The 25,004-nt window shown below is 36.5% G+C and overlaps 1 protein-coding gene across 3 annotated transcripts in view; it reads right to left on the minus strand.

Moving 5' to 3' along the window:
- The window catches only part of LOC149182524 (agamous-like MADS-box protein AGL11), an 86,516-nt gene extending 74,899 nt beyond the window's left edge, over positions 1-11,617 (minus strand). For all 3 annotated transcript variants that reach the window (XM_089418589.1, XM_089418590.1, XM_089418588.1), the window contains exon 1: positions 11,252-11,617. In XM_089418589.1, the coding sequence (XP_089274715.1) occupies positions 11,252-11,436 (185 nt within the window). In that variant the 5' untranslated portion in view covers positions 11,437-11,617. The remainder of the gene's footprint in view (positions 1-11,251) is intronic.
- Between the last annotated feature and the right edge of the window lie 13,387 nt (positions 11,618-25,004).

The raw sequence follows: 25,004 nt of genomic DNA on the forward strand, positions 1-25,004 counted from the left end.
TTAGTGTCTAAGAGTTTTTGTAATTCCTCTTTAACAATATCTCTTAGCGCGGGATTCATTCGTCTCTAGAGTTGTCGGACATGTAAAGCTCCCTCCTAGACATAGATATTATGAGTAAAAGTCTCAAGAGGAATTCCTTTCATGTCTTCGTAACTGCAAGCGAATGCATCCAAATGATCTTGCAACAAGGTAATAAGATGCTCCTGCTAAGATGAATTCAGGTCTGAGCTAATGTGTAAAATTTTTCCTGAACTAATTTTAGAAAGAGTGGTCGGGCTCAAGAGTATAGGAAGATGATGCCATAGTATGGGATAAGGAAGGTTGGGAATCCAAATTTTCTTGAAAATCCAGACTAAAGATCTAATGAAGTGCGTTAAAATTTTGCATAGTTTATAAATTGTTAAAGAAATCTCATGATTCACCATCCTGGGTGGACTAAGTATGATGATGAATCAAAGAGACAGACCGGGTCTCCTCATCATTGTTGTCATACTCTAGCCATAAATTGTCCTTGAGTTCTCGAATAGATCAGCAGGTGGATATAAGGTGACCTTTTTCCTAGAGTCTCCATGTGAAATGTACATATCACTAAAGCGACATCCAATATAAGAATGGTCGTGGAAAGCCATGGTTGTCCCATAATCAAAGGATGTCTTACCACTGGATTCTTTGGCTGAAGCACAGTGAAAACCGTGGGGTATTCCCATGAATCTATAGAGACAACCACATCATCCAATACTCCATTGGGCTTGATTTTAGATCTGTCTGCAAGTTCAAGCACGATGGGTGTAGGACAAATATGGCCCAACCCAGTTGTTCTGTGGTTTTCCTAGTCATAACATTGATGGTCACCCCTAGGTCTATTTATACATTAAAGACAAGGATATCACCTATCTATATAGAAACAACTGGGTTTCCAGAATATCTGTAAGTGCATCCTATCATCAACTCAACTACTCTACCAATGTTGGACACCTAATCCTCTAATGGTTGGTGTGGAAGCTGAACAACCAAAGGGAGTCCAAAGAATCACTTGGAATATGAATCCAAGGGTCACAGCATGTACTATAAATGCATATCATTGTCAATAATAGATGTAATCTCATGCTTATCATTCACACTTTGTGTCTTCCATGTATGTTATTAACATGGTATCAAAGCGGGCGATATCCTGCCTTGCTCATATTTGGGCCACTTGTTTTATGGCCTTTCTGTGCAGGTCAATTCTACCATCAATTCTGCATTTCATGAATGTTTTCTCAGCTAAATTCTAGGTGCAATTTCTACTCACATGAATGTTTTCTTAGCTAAATTCTAGCTGCAATCTCTGCTCACATATGCACGTAGTAATGCCCTTCCTATATTTCATTTAGTTACCTCTCAGTTTTTGTGCCTACTCGAATAGTATGTCAGTGATCGTTTCTTTGTCAGTGTGTCACGCCTGAAACCTCCTCAGCGTTGTCCGAGGTACTTTCTCTACTCATGGAATGAGCGCGAAAGTTTCTCTACTAGTGGAATGAGTGCTCAATTTTTGTTAATAATCATCCTGAGATTTGCTTAGCATCCTATAGTGATAATATGCCTTCTCATTGCAGCCTTTGATTTCATCTTTGAAAGTTTTTGCATGAAGGTCCTTGAAATAAACATAAGTTTTGTGCAGGACTGATTGCCAAGCTTTGAGAACATGGTTATAGGCACCCTCCATGAATGATTACTCTAATTCGACAGCATGCTTAATGCATGGATTCTCAAATGCCTTAGGTGAAAGGAGCTCCAGCTTTGTGTGAAATTCTACAATTCTATTTTGCACCAGAAGACGTAGTAAATTGAGCCCTAGGATCGGATATTCCTGAGCAGATGGTGGAATGAGATCTCTTGTATCTATGTAACATGGCTTCAGCTGCAAGAAGTCCCTCTCAGGCATGTGATGCAGGTATCTCATTCGTTGTGTTCCACTAGTCTTTTTCCAAATAGCCTTGACACTTCAGTTGTATTTACGAATGCACTTTGATGGGTCTTCCCCTCTCACATTAATTTACGTTGTTTTTGGTGATACGTTATGGGCCATACCTCCTGATTCATTTGTCTTAGTTTATTCTACAATTGGTATTCAAAAATGCAAACTTGCAAACCATACGTTTTGATAAGACCAAGAACAATTTGCATGGAAGTCACCTTCTTTGTGTATGATTCATTCTCATAAGCATTTGAGCCATGTCTATTTATCAAAATTTCCTTTGCAGCCTAATCTCCACTTGTCCCAAATATCATTTCAACAAATCCACGGGATTCACTTTATCCACCATGCCAAATTCATGAGAAAATCTAAGGGCCTCTAACTATCTACCAGTTTTGGAAAGTTTATCGATAACATCTGAAACATCGGAGGTCAATCCAAGAGACCAACACAACTCTGGAGCTTGCTTTCGGCCCAAAATAGTAAACATTAGCCTCCAAAGCTCATCCTTCTCACAGTTCCTAAACGAGGCCAAGAGCTACAGGAAGGCCTGAATATCCAACCAACTAGCAGACTCCACATTCTCAATTTTCATCTCTTTTCTCCAAGCATCGGCAATCTCCCGGGCCAAATCCTTGACATCCGAAGGAACTACACCACTATCATCGTCACCAAAAATGGGGAAAAGGGATTCCAAAATCAAAATGCAAGCCTTTCTATTGGGAGAAAATGGGGGCCTCTTCTTCTCTCTGAGAATCGTGCCACTTTCTGAGAAATCATAGCCCTCCAGAGCATTCATCACCAGCTTCGCCGCATCCAGGACTTTAAGGAGAGCCTCAGACAGTTCGTTCCGAAGGGTTTTGACCTCTTTTAGGTTGTGATATCCCTTCTTCTCAAGATCGTGCCATCTTGTAGCTTAGTGCTTTAAATTAAAATAATTCTAGATTTATAGTGATAGTAGCATTTGGAGGAATTGCAGCAAACCCCTCTTCAACATCCTTACCCTAGGTGTATGCAGGTTTTATGGTGAGAGTTATATTTTCTACATTCTTTGTTGTTTTGACTGTAATGGCAGCGTGAAAGTGAAATGCTCGTGGCGAAATTTCCAGCAGAAGGCGTGGATTTTTGTGTAAATAATGGAGGTATCATGAATAGTGCATGTTCTGCCTTGGTCCCATCCTTTGATAACTTGGCCTTGGTAACTTAATGGCTATTGCATTTAATTTCTGAAGTTGCTATTGAAAAATACAATTTTATTTAGAGATTGTGAGTGCATGTGGAAGCCTTAAAAGAATTGTACAATGAATAAACTTATGAAAATCACCCATAGTGGAGAACATTGTGGAAAAAATAATTTGCATATCAGGGTTTATCTATTAAGACAATGGCCAAACATGAAGATGCATTAAACATATTGAATATCCTAATGCATTCCATTGTATATGAGATGGTAAACATCAGCAAGGGAAATCTTTCCAACATTAAAATATGTCTACAAAATGCAAAGGAAAAGATTGACTTTTTGTAACTAGAGTCTCAATTCCAGTGGTATGAGATTCAACAGAAGAGGTTTCATTATGAACCATTTTCTATCCAAAATAATCCTCTATTCAAGATTGAGACAGACTCCCATCAGTAGTGAGAAACGGTTGCTGCAGTACCCATTCCAAGAGTAGATGTGCATGCAGATGCAAAAGGTCAATTTTCACTTCCCAAACCCATTATCAAAGCTTGGGAATAGATTATCAAAAACAAAAATAGAATTGGTCTTGGATATGAAAATGATGGTTCCTTTCACATTCCAGATTAATGAAAGTTCATTCAGTTTTAGGGTGCGAGATTTCTTTATGACAGTTCTCCTTTAGCTGTTCCAGATTTTTCTCCTCTTCCACAGTATCAACAATAGAATGTTAAATGCAAACATTGTGACCAAGTTTTCCATATGAAAGATCATTGTTTTGATCTTCATCCATGTAATCATTGTCATAAAACCAGTCATTCTTCAAACATGTGCTTCAAAAACAAGTCTCCTACAAGTACAGAGATTCACCTTGGATGGATCGCTTCTTGGCAATGGGCTTCAACAACCAAGAAAATATTTTAGTCATATGTCAGAACTTGTTCTATAGTATCGAACAATCTTGCAGTTGAGTTCTCTCCATCATCTCACCTTGTATCTGACAGGGGGCGAAGTGAAGGTCATCTACAAGCTTCAAAGCCACATCAAGTGAGCCTAAGCCACAACCTCGCATACCAGATTCAGAGTTGTAGCCAGAGACAAGTATGCCCCTGAGCATGACTTGAATTGGTGATGCCTCTTCAAATAATTGGGGACACTTCCTCTAGTAGAAGACTTCACCTTCTTGCCAGTTTTCGAAGAGTTCCAGGAATTGCATAAAGCATTCCAAAGTTGGTGGTAATCCTTAGACCATCACAGGTTGAGACCTCTCGTTTTAGGTTGAGGTTCTCCCTTTTATGCGGGGTGAGGCCTCCCTTTCAAGGTTGATGGTTTCCCTCTTCAAAATATTAGGATCACTTCCTCTAGTAGAAGACCTCAGCTTCTTGCTAGACTTGGGAGAGTTCTCAGAACTACACTAAGTGTTCCAATGTTGTTGGTCATCCTTAAACCAACCCTCTGATACCAACATTTGAGAGAGCACATTCATCCTAGTGATGCCATGCATTTCTTCACATTTTGTATTACAACTCTCTTCTTGGACTCATACATAACCCTTCAGATTAAGCGGGGTAATGTTGGACACCTAATCCTCTAAGGGTTGGTGTGGAAGCTGAACATCCAAAGGGTGTCCAAGAGACCACTTGGAATATGAATACAAGGGTCACACCATGTACTATAAATGTATATCATTGTCAATAATATATTTACTCTCATGCTTATCATTCACACTTTTTGTCTACCATATATGTGTTTAACAAAATTGAATGGTCCTAGGTTCTAGTCTCATCCTCCATGGCAGTTTAAGGCATAACTCCCTATTGATCTTTGTACGGATGGTAATTTCTCAGATAGTTTGAAGTAAAGGGACCTTTATACAAAGATTCCTTAACTCTGAAGCGAGAGTGGACTCGCGGTCACTCTTCTCCATAGGCAACCTCTCTGGATAGGGGGGCTGGTTTGAAGAAGATGGTGAATCTAGAGGTACGAGAATGGGTTGAATGGTGACATTATTTTTCAAATGATCAGGAGTTTCCACCTCATTTTTCTCCTCAATGATCACTATGGCTTATTATTATTATTATTATTTTCAGGTTTAACTACCCTTCCACATCTCAATTGAAGCTCATTTACCGCAACCATCAGGATTTGATAGGTAGGAGAAGGGGATGGTCCAACTGAATGAATTAGTTATACTACCTTATTATTAGGATTTGGTACTAGTTGAGCAGGTGGTTGAGGTGGTCTAAATAGTGGTGGCAAAGAAAATGGTGACAATAAAAGAGGTAGAGAGGGAAAAGATGGTTGTGACATATGATGCGGTGCATATGAAGGAGGATATAATGGCACCTCAGAAGGATAGGAATGATATGAACGGTTTGGCCCTCTCCAACCTTGTTTCCGAGGTTGAGAGGACTGCCCATGGTGAAAATGGTTTCTGTGATCCCAATGTTGAGAGTGATTATTATTATTATAGGAATATGGAGGTGCATTATAACCATAAAAATGTAGTTCAGGAACCATACCTACACTTACTTGTGGCCAGTTCCTTCATGCTCCAATGGCATGTAATGGCTCAGGTTCATAATGATCTGCTTCAAATGAAGCTTTTAATCCAGTTATGGAGAGTAACCCTTGGTGGCATGGTTCTCTGCACATATCACACATTTATTAGCACTTTTTATATTAGTAGAACACTCTTTTAAAGCATGCTTTTTCCTACATTGTGGGCAAAAAATAGACAATGGCTCCTATTCTTTTTCTAGTTTTTGTTCAATGAGTCTATTTGTTTGCTAACAATATTCATTATTTTGATTTTCCTATTGTCCATTTTATTCTCCAAGCCAATGATCATAGCATCAGTAGATCCCAATTTCTTAGTTCTGCTTCAACCTCCTCTAGTGGATCGAGATTGATTTCGTGAGAACTTCATGCACAAGTCACAAATTTGTTCAAAAGTTTTTTGAACAATGTCTCCTTGTCCTAACAAATTCAAATTATGTCTAGAAGCCTCAGTAAGTCCTCGTAGGGACATGGTTTGAATAGTACTTAAATAAAATTTGTGTTTGGACCTTTGGAGTATATAAAAAAAATATATCTAAGTAGTCCTCCAAAGTCTCATCATCACCTTGTACAATGGTCGATATCTCATCCTACATTTCTCTAGTTTTACAATATTCCTGATATTTATTCAAAAATACTCTCTTCATTTGTTCACAAGAACTTACAATGTTTACTCCTAGTCCCATGAACCAGTGCAAGGCTAAATCCTTGAGAGTTGCAGGAAACAATTTTAATTTCTTGGCATCAAAAGAATAATCATAACTCTTACATAATATATCAAACTAAAAAATAAATGAATCTGGGCCTTCACACACCTTACCTTGAAAATGTGGAAGAGGTTAAGGTGAAATGTTCTTCATTTTCACGTTCATTTTCTGAGTTCACTATTGGAAATCCAAAAGTGGACTACTCTTTATTTACCTGGTTCTTGACCCTCACCTATGCATGGACTTCATGATCAGTCATTGTTGTGCCTCCAATCGGACCACTTCTAGAAGATGAAGGTTGAATATTGTTGAATTGGACTTTCCGATCACCATTAGCCTCCTTCTTCCCCTTTTTGGGTTGTGTCTCACCTGAATCACTATTTCCAAAATCCAAGAGGACTGTTCTGGCATGATGAGTCTAGGTCTGCTTGGACTTTCTACCTGCAAAAGAAGGTCCAATATGAGAAGATTTTTCATAATTTTTAGTGTGTTGTTGGCCCTTATTGGGCTTCGCACCCTCACCTTTCTTAGGCATTCATTTCAAAAAACCAAATCCAAAAAAAAAATTCAGATGTTTTAAAGAAAAGAATTTGTCAATTGCTGCAAAGAATAAAAAAATCAACACTCGTAAAATCCTTAAAACAATATAAGCATACCGCAAGAAAAAATAATAGCAGACTTACCCCTATTGCAGAAAATGGAAAGTTCTTACCAATTTCAAATCACCTCCCTAGCAATGGCACCAAAATTTTGGGTGCAAGAATTGTAGTTAAGGAGACTCCTTCAACACTTAGTTGTCAACCTGAGGGTTTTGTAAACTTAGAAGCGAATCACAAGAAATTCCAAAAATGATATGAAATTTTCGTTACTCTATTCCTACTTCCCTAATTACAACCTTGTGGAATCGAAAAGAGAAGATCACTGGACAATTTACACCAAAGAAATTCTAGCGCTGGAATGTGAAAGAACACACTCCTTGCCATCTCCATAATGGTCCTATTCTTCCTTTCTGCCACACCATTTTGCTACGGTGTATATCTTGTTGTAAATTACTTGTGAATTCCATTCTCCCTGCAAAATCGAAGGAAGTCATTTGAGATGTATTCTCCACCTCTATCAGTCCTAAGGACTTTGGTGTAGTGTCCACTTTGCTTTTCAACAAGAGCCTTGTATTGGTGAAAGCACTCAAACACTTCACTTTTCTGTTTTAGGAGAAAGACCCATGTTTTCCTTTTGTAGTCATCTATGAAGGTCAATACATAGTGGTTTCCACCAATTGATGTTGTTTGCATTGGTCCACATAAATCTGAGTGGACAATTTCCAAAGGTGCCTTTGCCCTCCCTGACTTTCCTACTAGAAATGTCTCTCTATGTTGCTTGCCCAAGATACATCCTTCACATATGTTGTCTGGTTTTTCTATGAGTGGTAAACTCTTCACCATGCCTTTCCTATGTAGCAAATTCAAACCTCCAAAGTTGAGATGTCCAAATATCAAGTGCCATAACCAGTTTTCATCTTTTACCTCTGCTTGAATGTTTACTTGTGTGACAGCTGCCTCTTTTCTTCCATCTTCTTGTGAGTTCATAGATAGTTGTGCTTGTGCACCTTCTTTCTGCAAATTAGATATTATTTTTACGGGAAACATTCTATTGTTTGTCATCTGAACCTTGCAATCAGATGTCTTCTTGGAGGCCTATCCAAAATTGTGCACACATCATTTTTGAAGAAGACATTATAGCCTTTCTGCATGAGCTTTCCAATGCTCGTGAGATTATGTTTCACACTGGGGACAAAGTAAACATCTCAGATGCATTTCTTCTCCCGCTTCTTTGTTAAGATATTAACTCTTCCTTTTCCCATGACAGAGACTTTGCTCTAGATCAGAAAACATTTCTATGTTTCCTATCATGTGGTTGCTACACCCTGAATCTAGATACCATATATCACTATGTTTTTCTTGTGCTACATTAGAAGCTAAAACCATGCTATCATGGTTATGATTTTCTCTTGTGAAATTTACGTTTGGTTTGTTACTAATGTCGTATTGCTTCTTTCTACATTCATTTTCATAATGACCATACTTCTAACAGTAATGACATTGAACTTGAGTTTTATCATACTTCTGACTTTCTGCTTGATTTTGTCTTGGGCCTTGACCTGGATTTTGATTATTGCTTCTTCCATTTGAGCTTGAAGGGTTGCTTCTTCCACCTCTTTGTGGACTTCTTCCTCTTCCTCTACCTTGACCTTGACCAAATGATACTTGTGCCTTGAAGGCATGCTCCAATGAGGAGCATGCTACTCTATTCAGTCTATGTTCATGAGAAATTAGTAATGCATTAAGCTCATCCATTGAGAACTGTGAGAGGTCCTTTGTCTCTTCTATGGCCGCAACAATGGCCTCAAACCTTGGTGGCAAACTTCTCAAAACTTTCTCAACTATTTTTATTTCCTCAAGTGTCTCACCATGAGACTTGATTTGAGTAACCAACCCACTTATATGTGTAAAAAACGAGTTTATATTCTCAGACTCTTTCATACAAAGTGTTTCAAAATCTCTCATCAACATTTGCAGCTTTGTAGTCTTGACTTTTGCCATGCCTTGGTAGGCTATCTGGAGGGTGTTCCATGCTTGCTTGGACTTCGTTGCTGCTACAACCCTTGGGAAAATACTTTCATGAACTGCTTGAAAGACATAAAATAGGGCTTTTGAATCCTTCTTCCTGTTCTCCCTTAACACATCTTTTTCTTGTTGAGATAAGGCATTGTATGCTACTGCATCTACTGGTTCTTGAAAACCATTCTACTGGTTCTTGAAAACCATTCTCCACCAAATCGCAAATGTCTTGAGAAGAAAACAGGGCTTTCATTGTAATAGCCCAATAATCATATATTTTTTCCATTAAACTTAGGTGTTTGAGGATTAGTCAAGCTTGTGCTTGATGTTGCTATTTCTGAGCGTAACGAAACTTTCTACATGCTAGTAAATATGCTAAAAACAATATGCCCTCAAAATAATTCTTACTGCTAGTAAAAACACTTGTTTTTACACTAACAATATTTTACTCGCTCCTATACCATGTTAGAAATTTTTAGGAAATTTAATTTTCACAGAGGAGCAGAGAATTATGATTTTGGCGAAGCTACAGCTACTTTCACGCAGCTACCTTCACCCACGGCGAAGCTATTTCATTTCGCAGAGCTATTAGACAAACTCAAAGATAAACAAGAGAAGGTTGGAGCAACACAATAAAAACTTAGTATTGAATTCTAAAACATGAAAATACATTCAAATGAGGATGCTGCTCATTCACAAAGTAAAAACTAAGCTTTATACTTATTTACGTTGGCGTGGAGCAACACAATCACCAAAATTTGCTCCACCATTTTCTCCGAAAGACTTGCGCCCTTTTTTCTCTCTTACCTCTTACTCTCTAACCTGTGAAAAATGAGTTTTTACATTCATATTTAACTCATCTACTTCACTCTATTCACTGCAGATAAATAGGATTACTCAGCGTTCTAGTTGTTTAGAAATGATTATCACATATGATCACCATCGCTCCAATGTCTTCCCCGGTCCATTGCCATCAAAAAATTGTGTACTAACAGTTTTCGTAAAAGTACTTCTCGGTGCATGTTCAAGTTATTAATACCTTTAATCTTTTACAGATTCCATTAGAGAATTACATTCTTCATCCTGCACGAAATAAAACAAGTAAAACACAAATTTTTAATACCTCTAATCTTTAATAGACTCGATTAGAGTATTTTCTTCCGTATCCTGCACGAAATAAACCAACTAAAACCCTACCAATATCACAAAGGGAAAAGGCCCATTAAACCCTAAACTACACAACGACATGTATATTCTTTTATTCTACTCATTTTTACAAATTCTAACTTTGAAATCGTCTAAAACCCTAAACTACACAACACCAGCTACACAACGCCATGTATATTCTTTTATTCCATTCATTTTTACAAATTCTAACTTTGAAATCGCCGAAAACCCTAAGCTACACAACGCCATGTATATTTTTTTATTCCGCTCATTTTTACAAATTCTAACTTTTAAATCGCCGATATATTATCAGCTGCAGCCTTCAGGTATAGCAATTTGAGAGACGGGAAACTGGACATTTCGATATGTAATACCAATAGTTATTGGCAAAACGCAGTAACTGCTCTATTGTAACAATATCAAGTAGGATTTTCGTCTCTAAGAGAGCAGATCTGAGAAGAAAACGAGGGTTATCCCTGTATCACCGTAAAACAGAGGAAGATGCATAGGCTCTGGGGAAAATAATAAGACAGAGAAGCAAACATTTGGCGGTTTCCAAAACTGGAGACTCACAAGAGCCCAACGATTTGTACCCAAAAAAAAACGAATAATCAACGAACTTTCAAGCATCTGCAACTGGGATGCCAGAATCTGAGTGGGATGTTATTCTTAAACCCTATCAACTACCCGTCACACACTGGACTATTTTTCCGGTATATATCTGCTTATTGTAAAAGTTCGATTTTTTCCCTTTATCATGCAGCTGAAAAAAAACCCTAACTCTGTCAGTACATCAGATTGAAATTAGGCCCTTTACGAACGGTAAAGTGCTCACAAATTACACATAATTTTTAAACATTTTTGCTCCATTTGGACCCAGCGGGCAATACCTATTCCATCATGAAATTTGCTATGCAGACCTCTTTAGATGCCATTTTTAATAACCTTATTGACCGAATTGTATTGATAAATTGGGAACATTAATTTCAACCCAGCATATTACTGATAAGCAAATGCATTGAAGAAAGAATGCAATTGAAATGAAGCGATGAAAGCAACTTACTCGTCGTGGCTTGCAAACTCGTAGATCTTGCCGGTTTCGGAGAAGATGATAAGAGCAACTTCAGCATCACAGAGAACAGAAAGCTCAAACGCTTTTTTAAGCAAACCGCCCTTGCGTTTGTAGAAACTTGAGTGGCGACTGGTAGGGTTTTGAATGAGTTTCACCACGACCTTCTTCTTTCCCATTTTGGCTGCCTTCCACACCAGATAAGAGGTAGGTATCTCTAGTTTCAGTATTCGTCAGAGCGCCAGGGGTAGATTTATATTCTAATCTTAAAGCTCCGGTTGCTTCGTTCATTGGATCTTCCGAAAACCCAGGGCTACACACTCTTTGTCCGGATCGCTGTTGTTCATGTCCCGCCGTGTAAAGCCATGTCCCCCAAGTACACATTTTCAGTTAAAACAGTCCAACAGATAATCCTAGACACTTTGTGTGCGCAACACAATTGTGTGTTTTGTCAATGGGCATTAAATCAGGGGCGTTGTGTATTAAATAAGCGGAGTTGTATATCAATAATTTGGATAATTGGCTTGTCAAAATCGAACTATAGCTATATATAGTTTCTGGTCCTCTGGTCAATTAATATTTATTTGTATTACTCTATAATATTTATTGACAAACTACTTATTTGCGGTGTGGGGATAACTAACCTGCCAAAATCCAACTATAAATATATAATACAAATACAACGCGGCTCATTTAATAACAATTAACAGAATACTTATTTTCAACAATTTATGTGCGCCCTATTTTTCTCTGAAAGTGTATGATTGACCGGTTGCAATGGATCATCTTGCCCTCTTCTCAAAGTGTATGATTGACCGGTTCGAATGGAACATTTATGACATCTTGCCTTCTACATTCACGGCGACACCCCTTTCCGTTTCGAGTGTCTGATTGACATGTTCGAATGGAACATTTATGACAGTGCCTTCTACATTCACGGCGACAACCCTCCCCGTTTCGAAATTATCATGGTGTCCTTTCATAATGATTGATTTTTCAGTCATGGTAATATGGTGTAAGTCTTAGAATTTATTCCATGTATATAATAATTTATATTTATTTTTTAATTTTAATTTATTATATATTTGTAAAATTAAATATATATATATATATATATATATATAAATGGAAAAAAGCATAATTTTAATAATATAATATTTCTTTATTTAATAAATTTATATCAGCATCAAACAATCAATTAATCAGTGTGTATTAAATTTACTTTAATTACCTGTTCTATATATTATGTAGCTCGTAAAACATCTCTCGTAAATATATAAATATGAAGAAATGGGTTGATCTTAATTCAATTGTGGAGTAATAGTAGATAATCTTTATCATATGAATGTTGATCCGTTGCCTTTCAAAAGAATTGTTATTGGGATGCGTGTATGCAGAACGAATGATGGATGAGAAATTGTATATTTTTTTTAATTTATATTTATCATATATTTAATTGAGTTGTTATTAGTGTGATATTTTGGAAGTTTTTTTTTGGGTTTTTTTCGATTTAATTTCTTTAAAATTTAGCAAGAATTCATTGAAATCACAAATAACTTCTGCAAAATAGAAGTGCCTTAGGAGGGTGTTGAATCCATATTTTTAGTCAAAAAACTAGTTTAAATAAGAAATTCTGGATTCCACATGGGAAACTCCAAAATGTTGCACTAAAGACAACTTCATATTTAACTATATAATAAATGTTTTTTTATCATTATTATGAAAATTAATTGGATTAGTGGGACTTTTTCAATTTTCTAGTGTAAAATTTGAGGTGAAATCTTAATTTGTGTTATTTTATTTTTTATTGTATATATGGCTTCATCACCTTGAAAAATTAGTAGGGCACATTGATTGTGTAGGGGTTACTCATCAAACTTGTGATTTCAATAAGTTCCTCCAGGATTTTAGAGAAATTACACCAGAAAACCCCACAAGAAAAGCTTCCAAAAAATAGCACAAAAAACAACTCAAAATTTAATAATACCAGTTAATGTTTTATTTTATTAATAACAAATCTATATTTTAAATTAAATTGTAGATATTGTAAATTTCTTTAAAATTAGGAAAAAATAGTAAAAATGTTATTTTAGTTTTAATTATAGAAATATTAAATGAAAACCCTACATTTACTATTTAATTAAAAAAATATATATATTTTAAATCAATGTAAAATTAAACTTAAGATTCTCTTTTAATGCTTAACTTATTCCCCACCCCAATTACTAAACCTAATGATCTCAAATGGAGAAGATTAGTATTGTTGTGTCAATTCCCCATTCAGAGTAAAACTCAAGATACTTATCATTTGCTTATAAAGTGCTTAAGGATTCACCATTTTTTCTTAATGAACCTATTTCCATGACAGAGTTTCTTATGTAAATGTTACAAATAATTTAACATAAAATATATGGTGAACAACAACAAAATAATAGCAAAGAACATCAAAATACAACACACAACATAGAAATTTGATGAGGAGTTCACCCCTCCCGGGCTACGTCTTCTTGATCCAGCTTCCCATGCTTGGGACTCTCTATTATACTCAAAATTACAAACAAAGGTGTGATTTCAATGCTCAAATGTCTCTGAAAACTATCTCCATGAGTTCAGAATACTCAAAAATGGCTATCTAGCCTCTTTTTGCAACATATTTGGTGGAAAACTGAAGAAGTTATGACTTCTCTTAGTTCTCCCACTATTCGTTCCACAAATTTCTCCACATCCGACAGGAACCCACATTTTTGCTCCAAAAATATGCTAACCGAGCGAGAATTTCGTTAAGTGGTGGGCCATAATCCATCAACACCTACTGTCCATCGCAAATCACAATCGACAGAGTTATGCAGGCTTATGGTCTGTGAATAAGGTGGAAATGTGTGATTGTGATATCGGCGTCCCTGAGGAGACATTAAATTGTAGCCTATAACTTATCGTATCTGGATCTTTTCGCTAATCGCAATGATTGAGTATATACGATCTTATATATATGCGGGACTATGCCTTTCTTGCGATATCGCATCACAACCTGATACCTACCGCGAGTTGTTTCTCCATAACACTGACCCTTCACTAATCTGCAATTGCGATATCGCATCGCAACTCGATATCTGTCGGGGCTAATTTCTGCAATGCCTTCCCTGTTGCGAAGTGCGATTATGATTTATCGCGTCACAAACCTGGCCTTGCTTAGGGCAGATTTTTTTAACACGACCCGCCTGCAACATGTGATTTGCGATATGTGAGGGCTAATCACAACATGCCACATAACTCCTCCTCATTTGATGAAAGACCTTGCTACATCATCCAAGCCTCCCATGTAAGCATGTCAAATCTGAAATTTGACTTGCTCTAAGTTCTACATACAAGCTCAGATTTGAGTGTCGTTCACACCATTGAAATCAGAATGATGAGATCTTCGATCTGAAGCTAAGTTTAGTAAAATTCTGGCATTTTGATTTTTGAGCATAATTTTGAGCACCTGATCACTCCTCCCCACTGGAAGCTTTTGGAACCCAAAACTTTATATTCAGTTACTGAACAAATAATGGTATTGTTCCCTCACCCTCCCTTCTTCAATCCGTTTGGCCTTTGATGGATTTTTACCTTTGAGAGCCACTCGAAGATAATCAATGTTTCCCCTCTTTGATGACCTTGTTCGTCTATCAAGTATGGTGTCTTACTGAAGCTCATCAAGAAATCATGGAGAAAAACATTTAATTGATGGAATATGTACACTTTCTCGTTGATCTTCAATCAAATGAGGCTCATACAATCTCAAATTTTCAACATTAACAATGGAATAACTTTTCATAAATGAAGGAAAATCAAGCTTGAAAGTATTATTACGAATCTTTTCGAGAATTTTAAATGGACCATAAGGGATTGGTTTCAGCTTTTTACCTTCACCTTGAAGCCTTTCCTTACTAATGTAAATACAAACTTCATCACCAAATTGAAACTGATAATCCACATGATGCTTATCATGCATTACCGTATACTTTCCTTGACTCTTTTATAGCTATTCTTGAACTGTTTCGTGACTCAACAGAATTTGCTCAATGAATTTATTTGCTATGTCTATGTCGCTATGTCCATCTATAGCGACATCCTTCTCAAAGATGAAATCTAAAGGTGATTTAGGTAAATAACCAAGACATGCCTCAAAGGGAGAAGTTAGAGTAGAAGAGTGTTATGCTCAGTTGTAAGCATGTTGAATATAATGCAACTATTCATCCCACGAATTAGGATGTTTTTTACAATATCAACATAGCAAATGGATAAATGTCTTGTTAACCACTTCAGTTTGAAAATTTGTTTGTGGATGGAAGACTGTACTTTTCTTCAACTTGTTGTCCATCAAGTTCCATAAATTTGACCAAAAATTCCCAACAAATTGTGAATCGTGATCACTTACAATAGAAATAGGTAATCCAAAATGAACCCATACATTTTGAAAGAAAAGTTGAGTTGTTTGTTTAGCTATAATTTGTTTTTTTAGGAGGAATTAATATGAATATCTTGTTGAAACTATCCACAACTACGTACAAATAATAATGACATTTTCCTGAGAAAGGAAGACCTCCTACAAAAACCATAGAAACACTCACATGGATGTGAAGGCAAGGAAAGTGGTGTGTACAATTATAGTTTCCTATTACTAGACTTATTGACTGCACACAATGAACAACCTCTGATAAAACGTGACATACTTTCAAGCATAAAAGGCCAGTAAAAATACCTCGGAAGATTTTTCATTATTTTACTTACACCAAAATGTCCAACAATAAGAGAAGTGTGTGCTTCCCTTGTGACATTTACTCCCTCTCCTAGTGTAACACAATGTTTTCCGAAATGATACAAAAAATTATCATGTACATGGTAGTCTAATTCCTCAACTTGGTGGCCTTGACTCAAGTCTGGATATAAGTCTTGGAATTTAGCATCATGTGCATAAACAATGTAAACTTTAAAACAGGAACTATAAACTCAAAACGAGAATTGTGGGCAAAAAAACCCAAAGTAACATGAAAAACAATGCTAAAAACAAAAAGTGCGTATACTGGAATGGTGGTTCTTTTTTAGGGTCAATTTTGAATATGTTTTAAAAATGGCAGTGAAAACCAATTTTTTGAGTAAAAATTGTGCAAAAAACACCCTGAAATCGAAAAGAGTTGATACTGGAACTATGGTCTTTTTTACGGTCAATTTTCAACATTTTTAGAAAATCCAATAAAACCGAATTTTTATGTGCAAAGATTGAGGAGAAAAAACACACTAATGTTTTTGGTAGAATAACATTTTTCTTTCCTAAGTATAATTTCAACATGTTGTAGTAATGATGATAAAGATAAAATAATGAGATCTAAAACACCTTATATTTCTATTAGTTTTCATCCATGTTGTTAAACATATAATAAAATGACACTAAAGATTGCTAAAATTCTAATTGTTTTCAACCATAACATTAAAGATACAAAAAGCTTTGGAAAATTTTCAACCATAAAATTAAGAAACCATGACATTGTGAACAAATTACATGACTAAATTAATGAAATTGTCATTATTTGTGGATTGAATGAAACATATATTATATCTCTAAGTTATTGTTGCATTGTAGATATTCTAAACAATAAAAATCATCATAATTAAAACATATAATACAACAAACATAAAAAAGACTCATAACTTCTGATTTAACACCATATGGAAATCAAAATTTTTATTTCAAGATACGATGAAAATAGCAGTTATATGAAATATCTTAGAAAATTATTCAAAATCACTTGTATTTTCTTCCACACAATCAGAATTCACATCTTAAGATGAATGGCTAGATGTAGATGAAGATGTTCCATTTTCTTCTCTTTCATCAACTAGTGCCCCATCTGAGTCCACATGCATGCCTACCGTTTCAGGTTTCAAAATCCTTCTGGATGTATGACTGGTTTCGGCAGACTCCCATCTCAACACTATTCCTTCTGGTAACAACCTTTTCAAAATCTCTATCGTCTTGAAGTGAAGAGTTTCTCTCTTTGTTAAATTGAAGTCATGAATAAGTATGTCAACATCCTCCAATTTTAAGAGTTCTATGATGAGATGAATTATATTTGTACCCTTTCTTTTTCTTTTTCCACCAATTTTTTTATCAACTACCATCTATGGCTTATACACACCATTGAATGGGTGTGTATTTTTGGCATACCAATGTACTTGAACACCTATAACATATTCATTTTCAATAATGACTGTTATAACCTTAGAAACCTAGAATAGATAGCCATTGGGATCTCCATCTGCTAGCATTGCGATCACGCAACCCTCCTTAATATCCTATCCTGAACCCCTATAAAGGTCTTCCATGGCTTCACATTGTGCACAAGATCTTCTGGAACTAATATACATCTCTCTTTCCTATATTTGTGAAGAATTAATAATAGCTTGGGATTGTTGTTGTTCAACAATGTTTCTTTCATCATGTTCATTTGACACATTTTGTGCCCAAAAAAATGAATTTTTCAAAGGTATATCTTCATTTCTTGTTCTTGAAATGATATCACTTTGATTATTGATAAAATACTACCACCAAACTGAAACAACAATATCAAAGTACTCATACGTATATCTAATACATTTTTTAATTTCTTCTAGGCAATCAGAATAATTCATATCTCTATTATGCAAATGTTGGATGATATGGAATGGACTTCAAAAATTCTAAACCTGATGACAATGCCCATTCTGGAGTAGTTGAGTACTTCTTGCCCTATATTAGTGTTTTCCCATCAATTTTTTTGATACATAATTGATGTTGGAAGCTTATGTCATTAAGTTGTTCAATGTATTTCTCCTCAACATGCGATCCCAAAATAAATCATCGCCTGTCAACAGTTTCTTCCAACACATCAAAAGTAAGCTATGTCATGTATGATTTCTTAATACATTCAATTAATGATGACAAGCTCCGAACTTCCTTCCTCCTCAATGTGACTGAAAAACAACTGAGCATTTGATCAACATGGTCATGAGTGTGCCCAACAAGAAGGAAACCAACCTTTACCTTCTGAAAATTTCACAATTCAACAAGCATGTTTCGATATCCAAAAATAGTTTGACTTTTGTTTTCGCGACAAGTGTTCTCCAATTGCAGATACAAAACTTTAGGAATATCACCATACCTATGAGAAAGCACATCATAAATTATCGTTATTGTCAGGGTTGCATCATTATGAATATTTGGAGCTGTGAAGTACACCCTTGGCAACATTTTTTCATTGAAGACCATACAACCAACCAAGTGATAATGAATAAAAATTTTCTCTTGTAAATTTTTGGGTGTGTGAAAAAAATGTGGTAAAAGTTTTTTCTTCTGGTCCATACCATCAATTATCAAACCCAAAAATTTATTCAGATTATCGTAACACTTCTTTCGATGCTTGTGCAACTTTTTCCTTTCACTTGTTTGTTGTTTGCGATTCTCTTGAAGTTCTTTGACACTGGAATCTACACAACATAAAAGAAATTCATTAAGAAATATGTTTTCATAGTTGATGACTATAAAATTTTAAAAGTTAAAGTTATGAATGCTTACCTCTTTCCGACCCTTCACATTTATCCTTTTTTTATTTAATAGAAGCACACGTACTGCAAATCCCCATCCTCATCTTCTTAGGAATACAAACATTGTTGAATTCTCTCTTCCATACCTTCACAAAATATTGATATGTAATAAATTGACCATGTCCCTCAGCACCTTCTGCATATTCTTTGTATAAGTTGTAATTTTCTCATCTTGAGAAATTATCTGGAATATGTATTGTCTCTCTATTTGGCATACACTCTTCATGATTTGAAAAGAAATATTTCATCCATGAAATTGTAGTATTTGATAATGGCCCAAACTATCATTTATGACATACTTTTGAATAAAATGTGGGATCCTTTTCCAAAATTATCTTGGATTGTTGACAAACGAAAATTACCCATTGAATGAAACATTTTGAAATCCTTTCTACAGATAAATAAAGACCCAATATGATAATCATACCCTGACAATGTAGATTGCATGAACCCCACTAAATATGTACTTTGCATGCTTTTATTCATTGACAAATATATCTTCCTTTTCTCTAATGCAAACTTGAAATCCATATGTTTCAAGCAATATTTTTCACAACATTCACTTGAAATGAGAGCGTTCATAGAACTTCTTCTCATCTGATATTCTACACTACCCCTTGTGTAACTAGAACATCTTAGATTGATACGAAAAGGTCTGCTGCTACCACTGGATACAATATTTCCTAGCAACATCTCCATCATTGGATCATCATTTTTATAAGCATTTTCATCATCATTCTGAGGAATGTTATCCTCACTATGATCATTTGTGCTTTTGAAATACTGACTTGGAGGATATTCTTCATCTTGCCCTTTTTCAATGCTACTCTCATAGTCCTTAGTATTAGGACTAAATGGAAAATTTCACTCGATGTTTATTGGATATTCTTCATCATGCCCATTTCCAGTGTTGCTCTCGTCTTCCATAGGATCAGGACTACGTCGAAAATGTGACTCTTTAATTACTGAAAATTCTTCATTCTGCCTTTCGTCACTGCTGCTCTCATATTCCTTTGGATTAGGACTAAGTGTTTCATCCTATCCTTCCTCACTACTACTCTCATAATCCTTAGGATTATGACTAAGTGGAAACTGTGACTCTTTATTTATTTGAAAATATTCATCATTGTTGCTCTCATAGTCCATAGGATTAGGACTGAGTGGACACCATGATACTCTATTTATTTGAAATTCTTCATCATGTTCCTCACCATTGCTGCTCTAATAGTCCATCGGATTAGGACTAAGTGGGCATTGTGACACTCTATTCATTTGAAATTATTCATCATGCTCTATAGAAATTTCTACGTAGATCAGCTAGCTCTGATACCATGTAGAAATTTTGACTGTAGATCACCTGATAATGCAATGTACTAAAGAAAAATACTTTATCTACTTCTACTATCAAACTTTGCAGAAGCTTAATCAATTTGAGCAAGAATAAATCATACACATGAAACACAAAATAATACTTTGGGTAAAGCCTCAACTAAAAGCCCCACTATCTGTATTATCATACAAGTGGAAATATCTCAGGATTACACAAAGCTTTAGCTCACAAGCTATCTAGCACTCAATATAATCCCTCACTGTTGCTCATAGATAGAATAGACAACACATATGCCTTCATTTAGTCCTCTAAGCCTCCTATTTCCTTGCGTAGTTTCTTCTGGGTCCTCAAGCTACCACCTGTGTGTAATAATGCCTCACACATTGCTCTGACCTCTGAAATAACTGTGTAATCCTGAAGGAGATAATTCCTTCTACATGGATGAGTTTCCTTTGTAAGAAAATTCCTCCAACTGATAGTACATTGTCCCTTCCTTTAATCTCAACTGGGTCTTTCTCTGAAGTGACATGCATTGGTTATTTATGGGAGAATATTCAATTATCTAGAGAACACTAGTTGCATGCATGCATGCATTTACTGACTGAACTCACAATCAGTTCCACAAACTACTTGGAACTAATTTAACTAGACTTAACTCAACTAACTGAGCTAACTAATTACAACAAAAATACAACTCATGCTTATCTCCTTAATTAAGGGATAACTTCCTCAATCAAAGGGATAATTGTTGCATGTCTTCACAAGGACTTCATGTTTGAATTTCTCCAACTAATTAACTCAAGATGAATTAATTAATTGTTTTTCAAACAGCTAGTGAGACTAAATTCGAATTTTAATTCTCACTTTTTTTTCCGGAGAAAAAAGCTGTAACCTTTTATTTAAAAAATGAAAAGTTACATTTGCAGATGCATTGAAGCATTTCCATAAGCTGCCCATTGGGCTTAGGTGCTTTCGTACCCCTCGCAACGTTACACAACTAACGTGCAAAAAGAAGAAAAAGAAAGGGAGAGAGAGAAGAAAGGAGGAGGCAAGAAAAACTTATTTCAGATGTGAGTAAAACTCATGCTTCAAGTTTTTCTACCCTTTTTCTTTTCGACCTTGCGCCACTCTCCTTGAGTGGGCTCGATCGAAGCTATGACTAACTGTGTTTCTGCTTTCTGCGAGCCTATTTCCGTGTCTGAATCTGAAGTATCTGGATGGTGATGCCGTTTGATCCCTCCCATGCTCTGATCCTCGTTTGTCTTCTCTGCCTGATTTGGGTGAAGCTGTGAAGCCGTGTTGTCTGATATGGTTTCCTTCTATGTCCCCATTTCTTGGGATACCTCAGCATTCTCTGTGGGGGTATCTTCCTCTTCTGCTTCTGATTCTTCATCCTCTGAGTTAGGAGGGGGGAATTTCCATCCTTTCCTTTGCTTCCCTTTCTGCTTTCTTTTAGTGTTTACTTTCTCTGCTTCTGGACATGTGCTTTGCAAGTGTCCTGTTTGTCTGCAGAGCCTGCATCTGAAAGCAATATTTTCATAATCTAGTGCTTGCAACCAATTTTGTTGTTTGTAGATCAGCCTTATGTTGTCTGGCAGCCCTTTACTTAGATCTACTTCCACACAAATGCGTGCAAAAGTGTAGACCCTTTCATCAATCCTTTCCAGATCTGTTTTGATGTATTTCCCTATGCTGTTCCCAATTCCTTCCAAGACTCGTTCACTCCAAAAGTGAAGGGGAAGGTTATATAGACGAACCCAGACCGGCACTTTGGATACAGTCATTTTGTTTGGATCGAAATCTGGAAACCATGGAGTCATGAACAGCCCCGACGTTCCCCAGAACCAAGGCCCAGCACTGATGATTGTATCTCTGACTTCCCTGGATGCAAATCTAACTATGAAAAACCCTTTGGAGCATAAATGTATATCACATTCCATGGTCCAAGTGGTGAAAATCCAATGAAATAGGTCCATTGGTTTTGGCCAAAAACTGTTGAAACGACATATTAGAGCCTGCGTTTCATAGGACTTAACATAATCATCAAGCCCTGTGGAATCAAAGTTAAGGGCTGGAGTTTTCCCTAGCTGATCTACTATGTATGGCCTGGGTGTATATCCGCCTTGATCTGGTGAGGGCCCTGAGTCGCTGTTGCCTTGAAGAATGTTTTTGTAGGAGAAGCCTCCCTTGGGTTGATGCTGAGGTGCTGTCTTTTTCCCCTTATCTCCTCCTGAGCTGCTTGGCTGTCCCTGAGGTATGGCCCCTCCTCTCAGCCTGAGGTTCAAAACAATGGTTTCTCCTGTACTAATCTCATAGCTTCCCAGGGTTCTGTTGTCCTAGAGAGACCACCTGCCACTGACTAAATGTTGGATCTGACCAGGACATCTTAATGCCAAAATTTGTTGTTTTAGCTGCAAAATAGTGCTTTCTGCATGTACCCATACTAAAAAGGATTTCCTCTCAGGGGTTTTAATAAAAATCTGAAATCGAGTTGTTGTTACCTGATGTCTGCGTTTTGGCTGAGTTCCTGATCTGCCTGGACCAGTGTCGCTGCTGATTGCCATGTGATCTGGCTGTACGCAATCTTCCAGATCTGACCTCTTATTGGGTCGTTCTTCCATTTGCATGTCGCGGTCTGCGTACCCTCTGCTCAATCGATGCATATTTCCACCGATCTGCTGCCTGGGTTCTGGGTATTCTTGAATCTTGCTCGGATCGGATAGATCCGGCCCGGATCTGCAGAGTTTGGGCCATGCAATTGTGTGATGGAGCAGATCTGCAACGTGCAGTCCCCCATCTTTGCATGCAGGAGGCGGGAGTAGAGGGACACTGTTGGCATGAGCGTAAGCCTGTAGAATAGCAGACTGGTGTTGGAGACGTCCACCATCCAGGGCCCTGATAAGCCTGTACTTGGGTTCATATTTCTTGGCGTGCTCCAGGCTGTCATAAATCAAGCCAAACCCTGACGATTTTCCACCTCCGAGTTGGGTTCTGAACCCAAAGACAAATATTGTGTGCGGATCTCTGACCTCGTACAGCTTCGCGAGCTTCTCCTTCAGTTCCGCCTTAGATACATTTGGCCCATCAAGCAAAGGGTAATTTGGACGAAGGGTGTCTGCTATGCCAAGAGCGTCAAGTGCTTTCCAGGCGTTGGGCCACATAACCAAGCCCGTACCGGTAGCTCGAAAAGAGTCAGAGCGCTCCAGCACCACGCTCTTAAGGCCGATCCTGTGGAGGGCAGTGGCTGTGGCCAGCCCTGCAACGCCGCCTCCAACGACCACAATGTCAATGGTTTCATTTCCAGAGCAGAAGAAGCTCTCAGCGTTGGCCATCTCTCTCTGCGTCTCCTTTAATTCTCACTTTTGATTCAAGGACAAATCAAAATTGGAATATATCCCGAAATGCTATTTATAGCAATACTATTTTTAGCATTTCTATTTCTTGCTATTTCCAACGAAGTTGGAGTATATCTTGGAATGCTATTTTCAACATGCTCTTCATCATTGCTGCTCTAATATTTCATATGATTAGGAGTAAGTGGACACCGTAACACTCCATTATTTTGAAATTCTTCATCATTCTCTTCATCACTACTGCTCTCATACTCCAAAGGATTAGGACTAAGTAGACACTGTGACATGCCATTCTTTTGAAATTCTTCATCATGCTCTTCATCACTGTTGCTCTCACACTCCATAGGATTAGGACTAAGTGGACACCATGCCACTCTATTGATTTGAAATTCTTCATCATGCTCTTCATGACTACTGTTCTCATATTCCATAGGATTAAGAATAAATGGAAACCACAACTCTTTATTTATTTGAAAATCTTCCTCATAATCTTCATCACTGCTACTCTCATAGTCCATAGGATTAGGACTAAGTGGAAACTGTGACTCTTTATTTACGTGAAATTATTCATCCTGTCTTTCATCAATGCTACTCTCATAGTCCTTGGGATTAGGACTAAGTGGAATATTTGACTCTTTATTCATAGTGGAAGAATTTTCGTTATATTCATCAATATGAATAGAGTTGTTACGCAACGAAGATGTTGATACTTCACAAAGCGAAACTTCACTATTAGAAGAATCCACGCCTTTAAAACAAAAGAGGTTGAATGATACAAATGAACTATCCTAATGATAATATATAACTTAAAGAATGAAAATTTCCCTCCAAAGTTTCCCTCCAAAAAATTTCGCCAAATTTTTTCCCTCCATGTATTTCCCTCCATAATTTTCTTCTACATTTTATTAAAAAAATTTAACTAAAATTTTCTTATAAAAAAATTTCTTTTAAATTAAATATTTAAATTAAAATTGCAAACTAAATCTTTTACCTAAATAATTTTTTTACTTAAACTATATAATATTTACTGGACAAATGAATGTTTTTTAATTTTTAATTTTTATTATATCTTCTATAAAAAATAATCCCACATTCACCGTGTTGTAAAACAATTCCGTAATGTTCGTTATATCACAGTTTACTATATCACCATAACAAGAAATATATGTTAAAGTCTTTATAAAAACAAATTAATCCTATATTCACCGTGTAGTAAAAAAATTTTGTAATGTTCGTTTTATCATAGTTCCCTATATCTCCATAACAAAATTTACATGTTAAAGTTTTTATAAAAACAAATTAGTCCCACATTAATCGTTCAGTAAAATAATTATGTAATTTCCACTATAACATAAATTTCTTTATCACTATTCCTCACATCACATCAAGGTTTCTTGAGGTTTGTTAAAAGACTTGGAGCGAATTTGTGGAGCAACTACATTGC

This window comes from Pinus tabuliformis, chromosome 3_2 (genome assembly GCF_031772625.1).
Source record: "Pinus tabuliformis cultivar Carrire ecotype Pingquan chromosome 3_2, CPIR1, whole genome shotgun sequence".
In the NCBI taxonomy this organism is placed as follows: Eukaryota; Viridiplantae; Streptophyta; class Pinopsida; order Pinales; family Pinaceae; genus Pinus; species Pinus tabuliformis.